General features: G+C 41.1%; 4 protein-coding genes across 4 annotated transcripts; 1 reads left to right on the top strand and 3 right to left on the bottom strand.

The window, feature by feature from the left end:
- Positions 1–2,752: 2,752 nt before the first annotated feature.
- LOC103986891 (coatomer subunit beta-1) lies at positions 2,753–8,884 on the bottom strand. Its single transcript, XM_009405033.2, has 4 exons — positions 6,654–8,884; positions 4,464–4,973; positions 3,412–3,497; positions 2,753–3,251 (listed from the first exon to the last, which is right to left on the bottom strand). The coding sequence occupies exons 1-4, from the start codon at positions 8,706–8,708 to the stop codon at positions 3,047–3,049; spliced, it is 2,856 nt and encodes a 951-aa protein (XP_009403308.2). The 5' UTR covers positions 8,709–8,884; the 3' UTR covers positions 2,753–3,046.
- On the top strand, positions 8,859–10,290 carry LOC135614326 (B3 domain-containing protein LFL1-like). Its single transcript, XM_065111558.1, has one exon. The coding sequence runs from the start codon at positions 9,236–9,238 to the stop codon at positions 9,923–9,925; it is 690 nt and encodes a 229-aa protein (XP_064967630.1). The 5' UTR covers positions 8,859–9,235; the 3' UTR covers positions 9,926–10,290.
- LOC135614327 (uncharacterized) lies at positions 9,038–13,440 on the bottom strand. Its single transcript, XM_065111560.1, has 4 exons — positions 13,307–13,440; positions 12,559–12,759; positions 11,196–11,908; positions 9,038–11,091 (listed from the first exon to the last, which is right to left on the bottom strand). The coding sequence occupies exons 1-3, from the start codon at positions 13,415–13,417 to the stop codon at positions 11,873–11,875; spliced, it is 348 nt and encodes a 115-aa protein (XP_064967632.1). The 5' UTR covers positions 13,418–13,440; the 3' UTR covers positions 9,038–11,091; positions 11,196–11,872.
- A 53-nt stretch (positions 13,441–13,493) lies between these two features.
- On the bottom strand, positions 13,494–20,548 carry LOC135614325 (uncharacterized). Its single transcript, XM_065111557.1, has 19 exons — positions 19,952–20,548; positions 19,643–19,870; positions 19,215–19,301; positions 19,019–19,108; positions 18,817–18,943; positions 18,637–18,728; positions 18,377–18,545; positions 18,129–18,250; positions 17,829–17,957; positions 17,621–17,719; positions 17,438–17,495; positions 17,289–17,364; positions 17,055–17,181; positions 16,333–16,490; positions 16,174–16,246; positions 15,881–16,075; positions 15,363–15,456; positions 13,742–14,477; positions 13,494–13,633 (listed from the first exon to the last, which is right to left on the bottom strand). Exons 1-19 carry the CDS (start codon positions 20,024–20,026, stop codon positions 13,594–13,596), a joined length of 2,775 nt encoding a protein of 924 aa, XP_064967629.1. The 5' UTR covers positions 20,027–20,548; the 3' UTR covers positions 13,494–13,593.
- Positions 20,549–20,743: the final 195 nt, after the last annotated feature.

The following is a 20,743-nucleotide window of genomic DNA, read 5'->3' as shown; positions in this document are numbered from 1 at the left end:
TTAACGTGGAGGGCATGGTTTTGGGTTTTCAACGGATGCCATCAAGTCTATATGTTAGCATTATCCATGAATTCGTGTGCACCGCTGGTCCATTTGATTGGTAGGCATATCCTACTGAATGGATTAGTCCACATGTGACAATGCACGCAAATATAAATTTATGTCATAATCAATTAGGTCTGCTTGCTCGACTTAAAGTTACCGATTATATAGAGAAAGATATATTCTGTGGACATGAGTAGTAGTGGTGACCGAGTGAGAGAGAGAGAGAGTCCTCCTTGGAGCCTTTCAACTGGCGATCTGTCTCGTGCAGGATTCAGATGAATAATTCTGGGACCATAGTGACAGCAAAAGACGGGTGCTACGAGACAGATGAAACCCATGCAATATTGGGTGGTTTGATGAGGGACAAGTCAAAGGTAAGGTGAACGAACACACATTGTGTGGTGTTGTTTGATGGTGGGGATTGGGGCCACTGCCATTTCTGCCACCCGCTTGTCTGGTCAATCCGGAGATCGATGCCTGGATCAACCTTTACCTTGTTCTGGTAGCAAAGCTCGAAGAAATACTATTTAATTGTTTGCTTACCTACCTCTTAGGCAATAATAAGAAGTCCCAAAACATGAACTCTTGGTGCCACAGTGACCCCATCACATGGGGGTGGTCCACTTCGATATATGGAACAAAAACGATGGTCCTCGAAACTATTCCTCTCCTATTATTGTCCTTCCGTATGTGCTTAGAACTGTGTTGGGCTTCACAAATTTAGATTTTAGCGATCCTCACAATGAACTAAAGAAGCCATTGCCACCGAAGGAAGACTCCAAAAATGAGAAAAGAGAAGATGATTCGTATATAAAGACGTAGATATCAAGAGCACCAGAACTAAGACACCATTATACGAAATTGTTGGTTCAAGTCGCATCTCAAAAATTCTCATTCTTGGGCGGGCTAATTAAATATTACAATTTATAGTTAGATTAGAATTTCGATTTATAGACCTAAAAATTATATATTGAAGTCTATATAATTATGAAAGTGAAACATATAATTTCATTTATCCTAATGTTGTTGGGTTTACCGATATAAGGATAAGTAGAAAGATAATTTCAACGTCTTATATACGCTTTTGGTTATGAGTGGTTATTGTAGATGAGGAAAAATATCGACGAGATGTGAGGTAAAGGGAGAGGAGAAAAAGGACAATGTAGATGTCAGACGCTCTTCAACTATGTCAATGTCGATGTAGATGCCGAATAATGTTGCCTTTTATCGCATCGTTGTCGACGTCGACGTAGATGCTGAGCGATACTCTATGTGTTCATCTATGTTAGCACTGATGCAAATGCCGAGTGATCATTTCGTTGCTCTATATCTACGTCAATGCTGATGCAGTTACCGAGTGACGTCGACGCAGATATAGAGCATCAACATCTGCGTTATCTTCTTCCTCCTCCCCCTTCACCTCACCTTTCGGCGTAACTCTTGTTTCTCATCCGCAATAGTTCTTCGTGGCCCCCCAACAATGTTGTCATTTGTCATCATCGAAAACATATCATTATCTTTTTTATTTATTATTTTCATATTTTCATCGATAAAACTAACGATATTTACTCTAGTAAATGAAACTAGATGTTTAAATTTTAATATAAATTTTTTAAGTTTAAAAATCAACATATTGAAATTGTCTAACTACATAGGCTAATATCTAATTTGCCCTCCTCCTATCAAATAATGTTAGTTACATTAAATAAATGTTATTTAATGTTTTCAGAACATTTTATCCAATAAATGAAAAAACACGCATCACTAGTGCACAAAAGAGTATTTTGGTCTAAAAAGATAAATCAAAGGGCGTGTCAACGGAAGCAGGCCACCTCATTGTGTGTAAACTAAAAATTCTATATATATATATATATATATAGGGTTGTGGAATTTACAGGAAGGTTTTTAGCAGGCAGATTTGTTCTTCAGAAAGGGGACCGAGCAAGATGCTAAATTACGCTAAGATCCAAATTGTTGCAAGCTGAAATGATGAAAATGGCTATATTAGACCTGCAAATCTATAAGCAGTACAAAACTATAACACACATTAAATGATATAGTCATCGTGATTGAGGCACCAGAAACGCTTTAAAATCTTCAGGGTAATTAAAGTACTTCGAAGCGAGTAATAAAAGAACTTTCCTACTCCTACTCATATGATATATCATTCGAAAAAGATGATTTAGTGCATGCTGCTTCAACTAATGTCAGATATAATCTCTAGCTCTATAAATAAAAATAAAAATAAAAATTCGAGCCATGTCAGGAATAATTATATAATGTGCTCCCAAGTTACATAATCCTTAAATCCAACAATTTCGCCAGTGTTGCGAGTGTTTAATTTTCAGATTCAAGAGTGCAAATCGTGCAAGTAATCAGAAGTAATTCCTTCGAGATGGATGGATAGTTATGAACAAATGCATCATACTTCACTAATAAAAGACTAACCTGAGAGATTCCAGTCTTTTCATCTCTGTGGCGTCTTCATCCTGCAGACCATACTACACCTCGCGAATAGTCCTGCAACAGCTCCCATATCATAGTAGAGTGCAAAGAAATTGAAGGATTAAAAGTTAAAAATACAGACAAGCGATGATACTCCAGAAGATGCTCTTAGGAGATGGGATTAAGACTAGCACACTAACATGTCACAGCTCATAATTCATATACAGTAACTAATTGACGGTAGAGCGTGCAACTGTATGCATTCTGTAGGAAAAAAATAGAATTATGTAGAAAAAATTGACAAATGATGAATAGTCAATATACCATTTTCAGTCACTGAAGGAAAACAATAAATAGAGGAGAAAAAATTGGAAGCTTTTGCATAAAGTGCAGGACCAAATTCCCGGATCCATGCACTAAAAACTAGAACCAACGCAAGTGCTGGCCCTGATTACACTATAACTGGCTTGGAACAGCACACTGGAAGAACCAGCAACATCGTCTAGGAAAATTGCAGTAGCAAGTCCTGGATTGAAGATGATGGATGTAATTGTCCCTAATTTCCACCCTTCTGTTTGAGAGTGATCTTGTCTCCTAAACTGAGAGCAATTCCTTGTGTCTTGCTCCTTATCCTAATATAACCACTCAGCTTCCCATCAGTCTGCTTCTCAACACTTATATTGACCAAAGCATCCTCTCCAAAGACACTCTTTGCGTAGAGGTTAGCAGCAAGAAACCCACACTCCCCATCCAGCGCAGAGCTGAAACCAATATCATCAAAGAACAACATGGTGACTGATATTGGTCGATGCTGATGATAAAAAAGGTTCCACTAGAACTGACTATGCAATGATAACCAGATGCTCTTTCTATACAAATATATGCAGGGGAAAGTAATAGTTAAGTGGCTTGAGGACTCACGGTGGTGTGAGGCACTTCATGTTTGTTGACTTGATAATGTGATTCAAAAATTCCTTCTCATCCTGGATTAAAGAATTCACCGCAACCTGAAACACAGTAACAAAGGTAAAGATAATTTGTAGGTAGTGATTCTCAACGGTGCTAAAATGTGCTCATGGTGGCATGATTATGCAGAAGACATCAGAAAAAAAATAGGGCATTAGATTTGATGAAAAATGCAAGGAGATTTGGATTAGATGATGCATCATGTTCTTGAGAAGAGGGATACACATATGTCCTCTCATTCATTATCATTTTAACCAGAAGTGAAAATCATAGTATGCTATCCCTTGGAATAAAACTCATCAATCATATTCTCAAAAGACTCGATTAAACACACATGCAGAGTAATGAACAACAAACAATTAACAGAAATTGGAAAAGTGCCTCCTTGCAAATTACTTAAAAGTACAAAAATATTCAACTCGATTTCATGTATGAATGGAAAATGAGAAAAAAGGGATACAAAAAAGCAACACCGTTTAACAAAGTCACTGCTCTGCTGCTTTAGCAATGATGGTCAAATTATTGAACAATAATTAAAGAAATTAATATTGAGGGGTTGAATAGCCTCTCAAAGTTACACAAATAAAATATCAAAGATTAGAAGACTCAGCTTGTCCATCATGTCACAATCATAGCCTCAGCAGAGATCAAGGTTTCAAGTCAGCTTTAAGAAAAAGTTGATCAATGCTGTATATAATTAACATGTGTGTGCTACCAAATTCTCAACATAATCAGTTATTAGAAATGCATCCCCTAACATAGATATTTATGATGTAATATCAAGATTTGTTTACACAAATAAAGCACAAGTACATATTGCATAAGTTTTATTGTGATATAATAATCTGTTAAACAACTAGTTAAATACATGTTTCCAATTTCCACTATATCAGACACTAATTAGTGAACTTTATACCATGTTATGTCAATCATGTAGATTGTAGACATGTTTTAGAAATCAGTAATATACACTTCAAAAAAAAAAGAAAAAAAAAAAGAAAGAATACCTTATTTTCCCACTCAAATTCTGCCCACATATTCCTAAATGTCACATCAGCACAGGTAGCAGGAGATATGTAGTCCATGATATCAATGTGAATATCATTGAGGACAACAACAGTTCTCTCGAGCACATTTGAAGTTTCATATACAATATTACCAAATATCACACCAGTTTCTGTTGAGGAGACTTTTATATTAGCTCGTATTTGTTTGCTTGATTCTGGAGCGAGAGTATAGTTCTGTGGTCGGTCAACAAGTTTGAGGTCTCCCATGGTTGCTAATTCCAAACACAGGTTCTGAAGTGTTTCCTTTGTTCGGTTAATCACTGTGACGTCTAGAACTATGTCATAATGATGAACTGTGACAAATGCCTCAGCATACACAGGATCACTGAATCCAGTGAGTTGAAGGATTCGATTCAACTTATTTGCATCATCTCCATCCCTCATAAATTCGCCAGTTGCACGTTTCAGATCATCTTGAACCTCATCCTCCAACTCAAGCTGGCTCATACCCTGTAAATTTTAACACCAAAAGAGGTTAATAGAAATGAAATTCTTTATGACTGCAGCAGCTTAAAAATAGTTAATGCAACATAGCATCAAAATAACAGACAAATAACACTTATAATGCTGTTCAGATATAGCCCAATTAAAATATCCTGCAGCAACATGAACAAAAAAAATTCACAAAAGCCACGTTATACAAGTTCAAGTAAAACTGGAGACAGTGAGGAGAAAAGAGAGTTGTAAATCAAGTTTTAACTTCGTATATATGGAACGATATTATCAATCATCACGAGTCACCTAAAAAGCAATTCAAAGAAATATTACTATGTAGATATGTCAACTCATCTTGATTCTCATATGTAACCAAGTATCAGAGATAGCTGCCTTTTGTTTTGTTTTGACTATGAGAAATCTATAAAACTAAAGATGTAACTACAGATGTTCTTAAAAGACAAGTCTGGAAGACCATAGAATGTATGATCGGTTCTATTGATGCACAATAGTTTAGAAAAAGAGGAACATAAAACTCGTAAGTCATAACAATGACAATAATAGCTAGAAAACAAATCAACAATTGAGAACTTTTTTTCTTGATCAATAATTATCTGATTTGGATGAAGAAATTTATGAGTATTTGAAAGATCAAAAGCACGTCACGCTTCTATATGCCCACATGATAAATATAAAGGAACTATGATTGTTAATAACTCGTTAATGTGACCAAGAATTTATTCTTTCCCATCTGATTGCAAGCAGCCGTATCCACTTTGTGAATCATATGGACACCAACCAAAATGACATGACTGAAATGAGTATCCACTAAAAATGACATGACTGAAATGAGTATCCACTAAAATTGACATGACTGAAATGAGTATCCACTAAAAATGACATGACTCACACACATTGGCTTAATGAGTACCAAAAATGTCTATATTTTTCGACAACAGTTCTGCTGAAATTAGCTTGTGTTTTGAGGCCAACAATAGCTAGAAGAGATACTTATTAACATTGAACTTTATCTCCTCCACTCGGAAGAGGATAGTCACTTACTGTCCTTCAACGTTATACTAGTTCTATAAAAAGCCTTAGCAGTAGCATTTTCACAAATACTATCCATGTATCAAACAGCAAGCATTTAGGTCCCGATGGTAGCAAATTAGCCACTGAATAATATATAGAACATAAAAGAATAAAAAATGGGACTTAAAAAGCTAAATAATATATTTGCAATGTAAGTCACAACGATACCAAGCTCACATGACAGTACATGGGTATACAAAAAATTGGAACTATGAATCCATTCCGTTTCAATGAAAACTTAAAAACCCACAATTTACTCTTTGAAGTCCTTGACTAGCAGTTTTTAGACCAAAAGTTTCCATGCCCTAATATCAAACTAGAACTCTTTTTGTGCTAAAATCATATACAATTATTTGTCATTAGTTCCTTGCAATCATCATTCATGTTTAAACATTTGCATTAATACATGAAGTGAAACATGTCATGGTCAGATCGTCAGAGAATCCCATCAAGAGGAAGTTCTTGGGAACCACTAAATAAATACCAGTTTCATGATGATTAAAAATTTATATTGTGTGAAGAACAAAAGAATGAACTAATGTAAGCGCTCAGTAGTTGCCGATTGGGTAACTCCATTAACGGAAAGATAACAGTACTCCTTACCTTTCTATTCTTCAAATGGTAGAAATCAATAAGATCATCAGGTTGTGCATGGGAAATCTGTGCCTTAGCTTTAATCTCCTCAGCCTCTCGAAATTGCTTCTCTGCAAGCATCTTTGCAAAACTCTGGCGGCATGACTGCAACCATATTTTCCTAACCTCATCACCAGTGTTGCAGAGCAATCTTATGCATAGGACAATCCTGTCATGAGAATCATTATCAATCGGCTGTGGAAAAAATGAAGATTGTCCCAACTGCAACATGGAAGTCATGATCAGCAAGGCCCCACTGCATGCTTTGTTTGCTTCAGCCTTTGATGGCTGAACCTGTTCCAATCTCAAAACCAGCTTAGTCAAGGTGCAAGCAACAACTGCCCCCACAAAGAAGTCACCAGACAGAATCAATGACCTCAAATTTAATGATGAAGCAAAAGATCCAGGAAGAACCATTGGAGCAGACAAAGCAGTTTCAGAGGCAGCACTTTGCGTTGCATAGGTCCCATCTGCCAAAACCACAGGCCGTCTGGAAGAAAGAGTGGCAGTTGATACCTGCTGTGGTTTCTTTGAAGCATCTGCTGCTTCACCATCCTCAGTGGCAACATAAAAGGGAAGATCTCCAAGGAACTGCTTAATTGTCTGGATCCCACTCTCCACCTCAGAGAGCGAAAGGCAATACTCACCAATGATCCAAAGTGCACACGAGCAAACTCTTGCAGTGCAGATCTGATAAAATGTGTCGAGCAGTCTGGTGATAATGGAAACCCTTAGCTTTGGGTTGGCCTCAATTATCTCTCTGACAAAGAGAATCACATCAATAGAAGAAGGCACATTGGTATCACCGAGGAAATCCATCAGCAGATGGACAACTGTGCTAGCAACCTCAGGGAACTTGATTGCACACAAATGGATAGCCTGCACCAGCATCTGCCGGTATTCCCCATTCTTCTCAAGCTCAGTGCTCTGTGTCTTGACGACCTCTTTCTTAAGCATGAGCACCACCTCATCAACGTTCCTGGACGTGATCAGATCGAGGGCAATGTCGAGAGTCTTGCGCCTGATGTCAAGATTTGGGCTTGAAAGCGCACGAAGAACATCCATGATCATCTCCACCATGATCTCCCTGTGCAACAACTTGAGCTCGTTGAGACGGTCGAGCACAATGAGCTTCACATTGTTGTCACTCTGTGAGACGAGGAGCTGGCAGTAGGTGTTGGCAGCTGCACGGATGGCGGTTGGGGCAGATGACAATGAGACAAGCGTCCCGGCACTCTCATAGACGACCGCAGCAGACGGGGAATTGAGAAGGGAGATGATGATCTTGATGTACTTGCCCTTCTCGGAAGGGTTGGAGCGGCAGACCTTGCGGATGAGGTCGAGGGCGGCCATTTGGAGGAGTTCGCCCCACTCGGGGACGTGGTCGGCCTGTGAGAGGAGGTGCACTACGGCGCGCGTCTGGGCGCAGGTGGCAAGCATGAGGAAGGCGTTGCGGCGTGCGGAGGGGTCCTGCTCGGAGGCGAGAACCTTCTCGACGAGCTCGGAGGCGTCGGGAAGGAGCTGCTCACCGGCCTGGCCGGGGAGGCGGTGGATGGCTGCGACGGCGAGGAGGGCGTGGCGGCGGACGAAAGGGTGGCGGTGCTCGAGATTGGCGAGGACGGATGGGACAAGCGGCTCCAGGATCTCTGGCTCGGACAAGCGGCAGAGGAACCGGAGGGTGACGCCGCGGATGTACTCGTTGGCGTGCTGCAGGTTGTTGCGGAGGTTCTGGCAGATGAGGATCATCTCGGGGAGGACGCGGCCGCGGGCGTCGGTCTTGTCGATGATCTCCAGGTAGAGGAGGAGCAACTTCTGCACGGTGTGATCGTCGGAGGGGAGGACATAGCGGACGATGGTGATGAAGATCTGGGGGAGCGTCTCACCGTTGACAAGGAGCATGACGGCCTTCTTCATGGCATCGATCTTGGCCTCAACGTCGCTGCCCTCGAGGGCCTCCTTGATCTCGTTCGCCATGGCCGGGGAGCCCTTATCGAAGTGGACCAGGATCGAGCACGATTTCTCCATCTCGGCGCCCCTCTTGCAAGAACCCTGGATCTGGATCGAAGAACAGGCAGGGAATCGAAGATAGTGAGGGAAATAGAAGGGATCCGAAGGAGGAGTACGAGATCTGGAACGGGGGTCGAGGGATTTGGAGGTAGACGAAGAGGGGGGAACGCTTCAGACTGCGTTTTTATTGAGGCGAAAGACTACACCGCAATCGTTCGGATTGGACTCGGGTTCTAACGGCAGCGACCGTAGAAATCGATGAGTTCGGGTCTGCCCATCTCGAGCCATCTCCCCGATATTGATTCACTCATCGCATCATTAAGCTATCACACATCTAACAAAGCATATAATGCACAGTTGAATACATTATTGTTTGCGGTACTAAAAGCATGACCACAATTATATAGGCTTTCTCAGTTTTTTCTTCCTTTTTCTCCACATATTCTACTAACATTGCAGACCTCCAACTTACCAAAGCCTGGAAGTAAAAGAGGAGGAGGAGGAGAAAGGAAGCCTTTTAATAGCACTCAGCCCAACCTTCTTCCATGGCCATGGATCTGGCGCGCATCGCAGCACCCGCGAGCCGAGTCGAGGCTCGAACGATGAGCTCCACAGGCACGCCCGAAGCCGCCCTGGAGCTCCTCAGCATCGCCTCCTCCCGCGTGCCGCCCCCTCTCCACCCGCGCCTCCTCGCGGCGAGCCACGGCGCCGCCTCCAAGCTCACCCTCGAGCGCGTCTCCGCCGTTCCCCGGCACGCCCTTCTCGGACGCCCCACAGCAGCGGGCACCGCTTCCGCGACGCGCCGCCTCCCCAGACCGGCACGCCCGCCCCTTCTCGCTAGAACCCCCTCCGCACTCGCCTGCCCCCGCCGCCCGGCCGACGCGGCCGCGATCGACTCCGCGGTGGAGATGCAGGAGACCGATTCCGAGTCGTCAGAGAATCCGGACCCAGCGGGGCCACAGGCGCTGCACAGGGAGCGGACCGGAGGAGACCCAGCGCCGGCGAGGAGGCGATCCTCGTCGAGGGCGCCGCACCCGGCGCAGGCGACGCGCCGGAGGTGGCGCGCGACGAGGAAGTTAGCGCCGTGCACGCGGGCGTCGCATGCCCAGCAGAGGAACGCCGCGTCCGCCTCGCAGTGCACGGCGGCCGCACCGCCGCAGAGCTCGCAGCCCCTCCACCTCGCAGCCTTCATCCCTCCTGCCGCTAGATGGCCTCTTTGCAGCACCTTCTTATAAAGTAGAATTAGAAGCAGTGGAGTTGGCTGAGATATTTTGGGGGGCGTCGAATTAACTATTCTTATTGTGGCTATTAAGCCATGAGATGATGACGACAGGGGAATATAAAGGAGGAAATCGTTTGCTTTCAGCTGATTGATTCTGATTCAAGTATTCCTTTGGACGCAACCGCTCAATTTGTGTTCATTCTTGGCCACAAATGAAATGCAAATGATGTGCTCTAATTACATTTTTCCTTGGGATTCTAAGAGTTGTGGTTGAGACACATTTAGATTTTTCATAGATATGGACCAAATCTTGCTTTTGCCCAGGTGGCAGAGCACATCCTGTGAGGGCTTATCAGAAAAATACAATAAAGAATGAGAGGATAGAGATGAAGATTCCAAAGCTGTATAATTTCCAACTCCATGTTTCTAATCTATATTTGAGAAGAAAAAAAAAAATGCACACAATCAATAAATTTGAGAACAGGAAATTTCTAATCTATGTTTGAAGAAATTAATGATTGACATCTAATTAAACATTAGCTTGTCAACAAGAAACAGCTAAAAACAGAGAAAATTTTCATATGATTTAGCTTCCAAGAGAGAAGCAGCATGATCAACATATGAACTGGTCAAGCAAACAGATCAATCAAACACTGACAGGTTATTTGGCGGAGGGGTGGAAGGAGTTGGAAGGCATTGCCACACCTGTGTGGCCATAGTTATGCCTCTTGTGTGAGACTAAAACACCTTGTGGCCCAAGAATTTGTATATATAAAGTGAGGAGCTCAACATCATGGTAGAAGAGTATAGTTTGGATAAGAAATCCTCCTCTATTTCTCAACAACCAAGTAGCAGAATCAGGCTGTCATAGATATATAGATTTGGCAAATCTATGGCCCTTGACATGTATGCAAAAACAAGAGGTGGCAGGCAAACCACTTTGAACTAATTGCAGCCTCAAGTACTAGGCAAACACAACCACAATAACATCCATGATTCTAGTTACATACCTGAGGCTCAAGAAAGAGCCAGCTCAAAGCAGGTGGCAGGTCTTGATGCCAATGAAGTTTGACAGCTCAACCACAAGCAGGACATCAGATCACCAGCTTCTTGTTGAGTTCAAAACTCGTGGATATTAGGGCTGTAATTCAGATTCTTGATCTCATCGACTCGATAGTTCTTTATCACAAGCAGACAGACCATAAAACTCATATCAGTACAAAACGAATGGACATTAGAGTTATTAAAGAGGGTTCTTGTCTAAGTTCTGTAAGAAAACACACCTATGATGACAGAGGCAAACTTGTGGTAGTCGGCAAATGACAACACAATCATGCTTTCACAGCTAATAACTCCACTCTCCGATGACAGTAAAGCGGACATCCTCTGATTCAGTCATCAGTTGGTCGATCATGCAGCTTGAGTTTGAAGGATCAAGTGGAGAACTAAGGCATCACTTGCCATGATTACTAGTATTTTTATGGCAGGCCTTGCCAAGGTACAGGAACAAAATTAAGCAACTGGCAATGAGTGTTTTAAAATGGTCATAAGACAGAATGTTGGCACCAAATTTATCATATAAAACATTAATCCCTGCTAAAAAATATGAAATTTCCGAAAATAATATTGAAATATGAGAATGGAAGGCCTTCATTAGATTCAGAAGGATTTCATGTTAGATTTATGAGGAATGCTGACTAGGAAAAGCCGCAGAACTTGGGAGAGGAAGCTCAATTAATATAATAGATTTTAAATCAAAAAAGAAAGCAAGAAGTGGTCACAGTTTGATATAGATCAGATATAGTTCATAATATCCAGATTACAAACAATGCAATTAAACAGGTTACCACATTGTATAGTAGTAAATACAGAGCCAGCGTAAACTAGGGCTATGTTAACAACACTTTGAACGTTGATAATCCTTAAAAGTTGATTGTAGAACCCACGACTTATCCATTGTTCAAAAAGTTGATCCATTGAAGCCAAAGAAGGAACGCTGTGAAACAAAAACAATAATATAATAAATCAGAACTAAACCACTAAGATATAGAAATTACAGTCAACTCTGAATTTTGGGCTAAAAACTAGGAGATTGTACTTGAGCGGTGTATAAGTTTATGGGCAAAATAATCATATATATGGAAGCAACATTATAATAAAAACTAAAAAAAATATAACAGATCAACATGATGTTTAACAAAAAAAATATATACACAAAAATAGGCATTTAAGAGAACATAATCCACAGTAAATATTTTTCACCAGAAGCATTAGGCAAATGAAGGTGAATATGTTTTCACTGTTCCCAACACGTCCATGCTTATCTGTCCACATTGCAAGAACATTTAATATGCTTTTGATACACGTAGAAGATTTGTGTTCTTACCTTTCAATATTTCTTGCAACTGTTTATTTTGCAACTCCTATTTATTTCTCCAATCAACACATATTTCCTATATAATCTCATTTTCTGTACTCACAACTAGCTCAGTTTATCAACAACCATTATGTAGTTTGCAAAAGATGTATTTTCTGTGGGAGCATCTCAATGCAAGCTTATGGGAAAAATAAAAGAAAACAATTCCAGGAAACAACAAAGAAGTAAGCAAAAATAGTTGAGCAAAGAAGCACAAATCAGTAGCTTACCTGTACATCATAGAACTTGATGTAAAACCTGGAACTATCCACTGAGAGTTTTGCTTCAAGAATCTCAGCAAGTGCAGAACTTAGCTTTGCATTGACACTAGGTCCAAGGCCACCAATCGATATGACTTCTCCGTATGCTGCTGGTTCTTCACTTCCAGCAAATGCAATAGGAACTCCTCCGTTTATCAGAATCATCACATACTGAGCTTGCAAAAAACAATAAGTATAGACAGAATTATGCATTGCAAAGGCAAAAAAGAAGTGAAGTAAAAGGAAATGCTGCTTGCTCTAAAACACTATACCACCTGAAAACCTATCTTCATTGCTATTCTTGCTATTAACAAGAAAATTTAAGTTGATTGCAATAAGTAAAAATAGGAAATGCATCTTAGCATGCAACATTTCAACTTGTCAATTGGCTTAAGAAACAAGGGAAAAGGAAACATCTATAAATTTTAGGAACACTGAGACTACAATGCTACTACCGAAAGAATTTTCCACAATATGCCTACCAATGATTCACACCACTTGGCACGATAAGAGCTTCAGTGTGCACCCGAATAATCGAACTAATCATTACTACCTACGAAGGAAACTGCATCACCGTGAACAGTGTTCCCACTACAACATAACCACAAACCACATCGCATATATGCACGAAACCAAAAGGAAGGCATCAAGAACGTCCGCCGTCAGAGGAATTTCATCGAACAACTGGTGGTACGAAAACTGAGATGGGAGTTCTCACGGACTCAGGCTTGCCAATGATCTTGGCCACGATTCTGGTGCAGTCCTTGAGGATGTCGGAGGCGACCACCGCGTCCACCGGCACGTTGGTGCTCACGTTCAAGGTTGGCATGGCGGATCCACTTGCTCGCTTATCGAAAGGAGAAGCAACATATAGATAAATAGACACACGCAGCGGAATTGTGGATAAGATGCGGACGGTATGCGCGCAGATATCGATGGACAGAGTCGGATCGGGTTTCACCAACCCCGTTGCGGATCCGAGAAGGATTCCATCCGGGTTCAGAGTCACAGTAGCGGGTCGGATCGGGTCCGGTTTTGCACAAACCTGATGCATTACAATTACATCAAATTATAACATGTGTATATATATGTATATATATATATAGCTAAGAACATTATGTGAAGCATGCCATTCTCATCGACCAGTAGCTACCCAAACCCGGAGAACTCTTCAGGTAGGGGAAGGTTGAGCTCAATGTTAAGCTCAGAGCAAACCAGCTGCAGTATGCTCCCTGTCACACCACCCAATCCCATCTTGTTCACTGTGACTGCAATCGAGAAGTTGTGCTCAGTATCACAGACTGCAGTAGATCCACCAACTCCGGCATGGCCAAAGCTCCTCAGATCGCCAGTCGTAGTGTTGAATCTCCTAAACCCGAGCCCAAACCTGCCATTTGGAATGGCCATGCCGGAGTAATCGCCCACGCCCATGAAAGCGTCGTGGATAGTGGGGCTGCGAAATATGGTTCTGGTGTTCTTCCGTCCACCGTCGTCGATGCTGATATCTGTGAGGCTGCTGTTCTTGTTCTGTGTCCACTTGACTCGCCAATTCTTCTTGGGACGCTTCAGGGGAGGAAAGGTTGGAGTGTGGACATGGCTGCCGAGGGGAGGCTTGGAGAGGAGGGAGTGTGGTGGAAAGGTGGATCCGCCATTGGCGAGGGCTGCGTAGAAGCGTGCCAAGGCACGGGCGGAGCAGTGCGCGTTGGCTGCGGGGATTATAGCTCGTCGGGTGTTGAGATTGTTGAAGAGGACGGGGAGGGAAGACATCGTATCTGCTACGTTGCCCTGGTGCGAACTGGGCGGCGCCATTTCCTGCCTCGCCTCGATCTCGAGGAGAGTTTGCAGGTCCTCGGTGTCGACGGCGAGCGTCGCCAGCCGAGACTCCACTCCTGAAACGGAATCCACACGTTAGCGAGGCTACAGAGACATCATTCTGCAAGAACAGAGGTAGAGGAAAACACAGCACTATCATCACTGTTTTACTGTACCGGTTATTTCCTCAATGATGTGTTCTTGTGGTCAAAGCAGAATGGGATTGAAGACCATTAGGAAGTCAAAGTTAAAATGTACTTAAATCCTTCTTTGAGATGTCAACAGGATTTGGATGTCCAGAAAGGAAAAATCCAATGCAAAACAGTCCCTATTAAGTATAAATAAGAATTTTTGATAACAATGCTGATGATATTGGTAGTTTCTAATGAAGTTTCTGAAGAAACTAATGAATCCTACAAAAATGAAAGGTCTGATTTGGAATAAGATTTTAAATATTGGTCTAATACCAATTTCGGGAGTTTGTTGGATTGGTATAATATTAGTGCACCAAATGATCTATCTACTTGTACTATTCAATATCTAAAAAAGTAATTTAAGAATAAATATTAATTATATTTTACATGTTTCGAGTTAAATATCGGTTCATGGATTTTGATTGACTTGGATATCTCCTTCCTGTTTATTAATATTCCTATATCTTCTCTTTTTTTTATCTATTATTCATATTTGTATTATTTCCTAAAAAGAATCAGATATAAATTAAAAGTTTTAGCAATAATATGCTAAATATCTTCATAAATCTGTCCTACATCACTATGATGATGATGAACAATAAGTTATTTAATAATTCTACACTCATTTAAAGATATACAAAAATCAAACATTTTAACATGAGTATTGGACTTCTCAATCAAAAAAAGCATGTCCATCCACTAAATAAACAAGGGGAACCTGCTATAATATATATATATATACATATTAGACATAAATGGGATACATACCTGGAGGAATGCCGATATAAAGTTCTCCTTCAATGTTGAGAGGGTGAATAAAAGCCTCTTCCAGTAATTGTTGAAATTTCTTTCCAGATGCATGCTGTTGCAAACAAATATTTATAAAGTATCTCAGCATAGAATAAAAAAGAAAACGAAATCCGGAAAATAAAACTATATCTTCAAGGTAAAAAATAAAAATCAAGAAGAATTATACGCAAATATTTATGGAAGACTCTCAAGCTATTATAGCATGCACATCACATGGTACTATCCAAAGCTTAACTTTTCTTTTCAAGTTTTTAGGTACTACTCAACCTTCAAATATGTCAAATGTGACAGCTTAAATTTTTGATGAATTTTGTAGTGATTAACACAATTTAATAAACTGATCGATAGTGTTACTAATCTGATCAAGTACTGATAACTACAAGTCACTGTGTTGTTCAGTATTATCATACTGATCTGATAGATTACGGAAACTAGTATAGCTTGTTATTGCAGTGAAGAAACAAGAAGTTACGTACCTCTATTACACCACCACAAAGCCAACCAAAGGACAAGTGGTGGTATAGTTGTTGGGAACCTGGTTCTGTCTCAGGAACTGAACTAGCAATAAGCTGTAGAGATTTCTCCCAATCGCACATTAGCAAAGGGTTGCTCCTCATGACATCAGACATAGCATTGTGCAAACCAGATGAGTGGTTGAGTACATGATGAACCTGAAGGAAGTTGAAGCAAGTTGTAAAGCCAGATAACAACCTGTTCTAGCTCACAAAGAATCAATCTTTTTCATGAACCATGATGTGTTCTTGTTTACCTTTATTTGATCCTTTTTGCTGCCACTGAACTCTGGCCAAATGTTTGCTATGGCTTCGTCCAGCTTGAGTTTCCTGCAAGAAGATTGTTTAGGTTTAGATATGTGTTTCCTTCCATGCACAAGAAGGCTGCAAAACCTCAAAACTGAACTTGGTCTTACCCCTTATCAACCAGCCAATGCACCATCGCAGCAGTGATTCCTTGAGTTACTGAGAAGACTGGAAACAAGGTGTCAGGATGAACAGGCTGAGGGTCGTATCTCCCCATCACCCCAGCTGCAGTATCTATGATCACCTTCCCGTCTTTGTACGCACACACCTGAAAGTAAAAGCCACAGAAGAGCACCATCAGGTCTTGGTTCTGAAGGCATCAAGCATCATCATCTGTCAGCACAAGTGAAACAAGAAACCATTATGCTGAATCCATCTTGAAGTAGAAAACCATCATGAACATGACAATTCTATGGCTTTCTAACATGCTGCATGATGCATGTTCTGGTTGTTCAGTATTTATACTTGTGTGTTGAAGTTTACAATTTTTTTCATATAGTGCCTACTCTTTCTCTTCAACCAACCTTTCCCTCATTTTTACATATTTTCTTCTTTTAGTCATTTCATTTATTTCTTATACATACAAATAGTCAGGACCCGAGGACGAGTGTTCCTCAACCAAGACTATTTTCAATTAAGAGAAATATATGTATTTTTATTAGTCACTTGGCTTTCTAATGAATCAAAATCCTAGTACTGATTTCATTTTAATTTTGAGATTAATTGTACGATATTTTTGATAAATTATACTACTAAAAAGAAGGGAGAAGAGGAAAAGGCAAGATTATATTTTGGCAGACACAACATAGTTAGTAAAGCAATCTAAACCTACTTGTATCCCAAGTATTTTCTCACTTCCAAGCGCAATCAGGAGCTGCCTCAACTTAGCCTCCAAATCAGAGTGAACTGGTGAATCATAGATCCATTGGTTATTCACTGCTGGTCCAGTCTTGATGCCCCTGATTCCATGAGTTCCACAAAGTAGGGAATTAGAGGAAGAGACAAGATAAATAAAAAAGGGTATGAAGATTAACAATGAAGAGAATGCAACCCAGATAATACTCACCCTAGTAGTGTTGCCTCAGCAAATGGTCGCATGATGTCCAAATAAACAACACTAACATTTAGAGTTGAAGAAAGCCCTGAAGAAGTAAAATTACTCATTCGTAATGCATTATACCACATCATCTAAGGAAGAGATGAGTCCAAACAAACCTCGAAGAAGTTCCAACACCCTCATAAATATAACTGCATCACCTGGGAAAGCATCAATCTGGGGAAGGTAGGCAAAGTTTGCATGTTGTGCAACATGATTCATCCTCTTTATATATAGTGGACAGTATGCTTGAAGAAGAAATGTTATAGAAAGAGCTCTGAGGGGAAAAAGGTTGCACTTACAGGATTAAAGTGTTTAGCTTCCTTCTTGTTCAACTTCATCTTCTCTTGAATAACCTTCCTATCCTTCTGTCTTTGATCAGCGATAGATTGCACATTTTCCTTGACAGAAGAATGCATATAAGATATCATGGTTTACTTGAGCTGAGGAATAAATGAAAGGGAAAAGTAACAGAAACAATCAATCTTGAAGCAGACAGCAATCACTCACAAATGCTTGACTTGGCAGCGCTGCAGTGCGGAAAAATATTTTTGCAAGGTTCATAGCCTGCTCTGGCATATCAAGCCGCAACTTAAGTCCCATCATTGTGAAGGCAGCTAAGAGAGCCACATGGTCCTCCTGCCACAGGGCATTCTCATGCTGTAAAAAGATAACCCTGAAGGACAAGCAGCAATAGTTTCAAAGAGAAACTATATAGACACAAGTCATCAATCATGCATAAAACAGTATTGCCATTTCAGATTTTAATACTCCAAAGTTCCAACCTCTAAGAAAAGTTGTGGTACGTACCTCAGCACATGCCAGAAACATTTTTGCTAGTGCCTGTTTCATAGAGCTTGATATTGACTTGGTGAGGCCAAAGTCCAGCAGAATAGGGCGATTTGGGTGTTCCTTGCACACAAGAAAATTTCCTGCAAGAAATAGTCACCAAGAATTGATAGATGATCAACCATAAGCTTTTCTTCTTTCTTCTCCCAAGACAGCAAACATTGCCAAGATCCAAGAATGGTGAGAAAGGTGGGCATAAGCAAGCACACCTGGATGTGGATCACCATTGAAGAACCCATCAACATAGATTTGATGAGCATATGCACGTGTGATCTCTTCAACAAGCTTTTGCTTGTCCACCTCATATGCTTCCAGAGAAACATTATCATTCAATCGAATCCCATCCATATATTGCAGCACAAGGACCATCTCGGATGACTGCCATCAGGAATTATAGAAGCACACAATGTAAGGCATCTCTTTACAGGTGAGAGTGGCTGAAGTAAGAACTATAACTGTGTAGTTCCACCTGAATAATTTCTGGGATCAGCACATCTACTCTATTCATGCCATCGAGCTCATTTTTGAGTCGCAGGTTTTCGGAAACTCTTCTTGTGTTTTCTACAGACAAAAGATGATGCAGCTTAACATGTCAAGGTATTGACAGATGAAGGATTGATAATGAAGGTACTGAACTTATCAGACCAACCGGCTTCATGATTGAAATCAAGTTCTTTAGGTGCCTCCTTGCACCATTCATCTATCATTGGATTGAAGTCATATTGTGGCTCTGCCCATGCTATCCAGTCCGTTATCGATTTGGCATTCTTCAAGTCCTGAAATTGGCTTTTGTTAATGTGAAGACTTCTAATTAACTTAATTGCCATCTTGTCAAGACTCAAATTGCAGACCTCTAAGATGACTTCCTTGATGCCCGCATGTTGAACTTTAACAACCACATCCTGCCCATCTCTCAGAGTTGCACGGTGAACTTGTGCCACCTGCAAGCATTTCTCTATTCTTAAGGAAATTCTGAGATTCATTTTTCCAGAATGAACTTACAATGTATAAGCATATAAATGGACCAGTATATTATAATGATCTTACAGATGCAGTAGCAAGGGGTTCCTCAACAAAATGAGAGAAGATATCATTCATAGGTTTCCCCAGCTCCTTCTCTATAGTTTGGCGAACCTGGGACCAAGCAGCAGACTTATCAACATCGTAGAAACTATTACTAATATGCTCATCTAAACTTCCCATGAAATGCATATTACGCATTGTAATTTGATGTATTGTTTCGTATATTTGCAGAAGCATTTTTCAGATGCATATTGCACATTGTAGTCATGCATCTTGGCATTTTTGTGGTGCATTATGAGGATGATTGATGATGATGACAATGAAGAAGTCAATTCGAAGCAATAAAAAGAGGGCATAAACTCATAGTCTTGCATCCACTTAACACCTGAGTTATCTTTCATGTTCAAGATAACTCAAAGACTGCATAGTTATTGATGGAAGCATTCAGTTACCTCTTCCAGTGGCCGACGAGGAAGAGAGTCCTGCAGCCGTTTGAGAAGACGCACATAAGCGTCTGGCAGAGCGTCGGCTCGGGTGGACAGGTATTGACCAAGCTTTACCCACAGACCTTCCAACTGGATCATCAAATCGAGAACACGCTTAGCATTCCGCTCATGTGTTCCTTGCCAAAGATCATCCCTTCTGCTACCGCTATACCAGTTATCTATCATCTGCACGGCCTACAGGAGTAGAAAACCCCATTGATTTCTGACGCTAATCAATAGATGGGAAACAAGAACGAATCCGGCGGCACAGAGCACCTTGTAGTCCAGGTAGATCAGCAATGCCGTGGTGAATACTTTGAGCCGCCGCTTGTAGAGAGTCGCCCATCCCATTAGGAACTCCGGAAGACGGAGAAGGTGCGGAAGCAAACAGATGATCCGCTGATGTCTGCACTTCTATATCGACTCAAATCGATGGTGAGACGTATACATTCATGGATCGATGGGCTGCAGCTGACGAGGTGTGGAGGGAGGCGCAGCCGTAGCATATTAGAAGGCATTGCTCGTGGAGGAAGGAAGAGGTTACGGCGGAACCACCACCGAAGCAAAGAAGGATGCCTTCTCCGTTCGTCGATGGACGGTACCGTCAGGAATCCTCAAAAGCTGACCTTGTGCCTTGAGCACCAAGGTGCTGCTTTCTGGGATCGACCTCAGCACGGCGGCCACAAGCAAAGCAGGATAGGATTCCTTTTGGTCGATTCCTCATCACAGTTCATGGCTTGAGCGCCAAGGTGAGAGAGATGCAGAGAGCAGCTTTGTTTTGCGCGACGGGATGAATGCTCGTGTGGGATTTCATTACTGGTTTATTAAACCATATTAATGTGTTTGCTACTGCATGTTGAAATCTGCCTTTAAGCAATTTACATGTGTCAGAACAGTAATTGTCAAATACTTATTGGAAAGTAAAAGCTGAACTGATGTAAATACCAAAGTTTCCTACAAAGACACAGTTCGGTAAGGGTCAAAAGATCATTCTCTAGATTCTGCTTGCAAATTGAAATGATCCTATAAAATTAAGCAGGGATAAAAAGCTGAAACAAAATATAGTCC

This window comes from Musa acuminata, chromosome BXJ2-6 (genome assembly GCF_036884655.1).
Source record: "Musa acuminata AAA Group cultivar baxijiao chromosome BXJ2-6, Cavendish_Baxijiao_AAA, whole genome shotgun sequence".
Lineage (NCBI taxonomy): Eukaryota > Viridiplantae > Streptophyta > Magnoliopsida > Zingiberales > Musaceae > Musa > Musa acuminata.
This window is presented reverse-complemented; position numbering and strand designations above follow the sequence as displayed.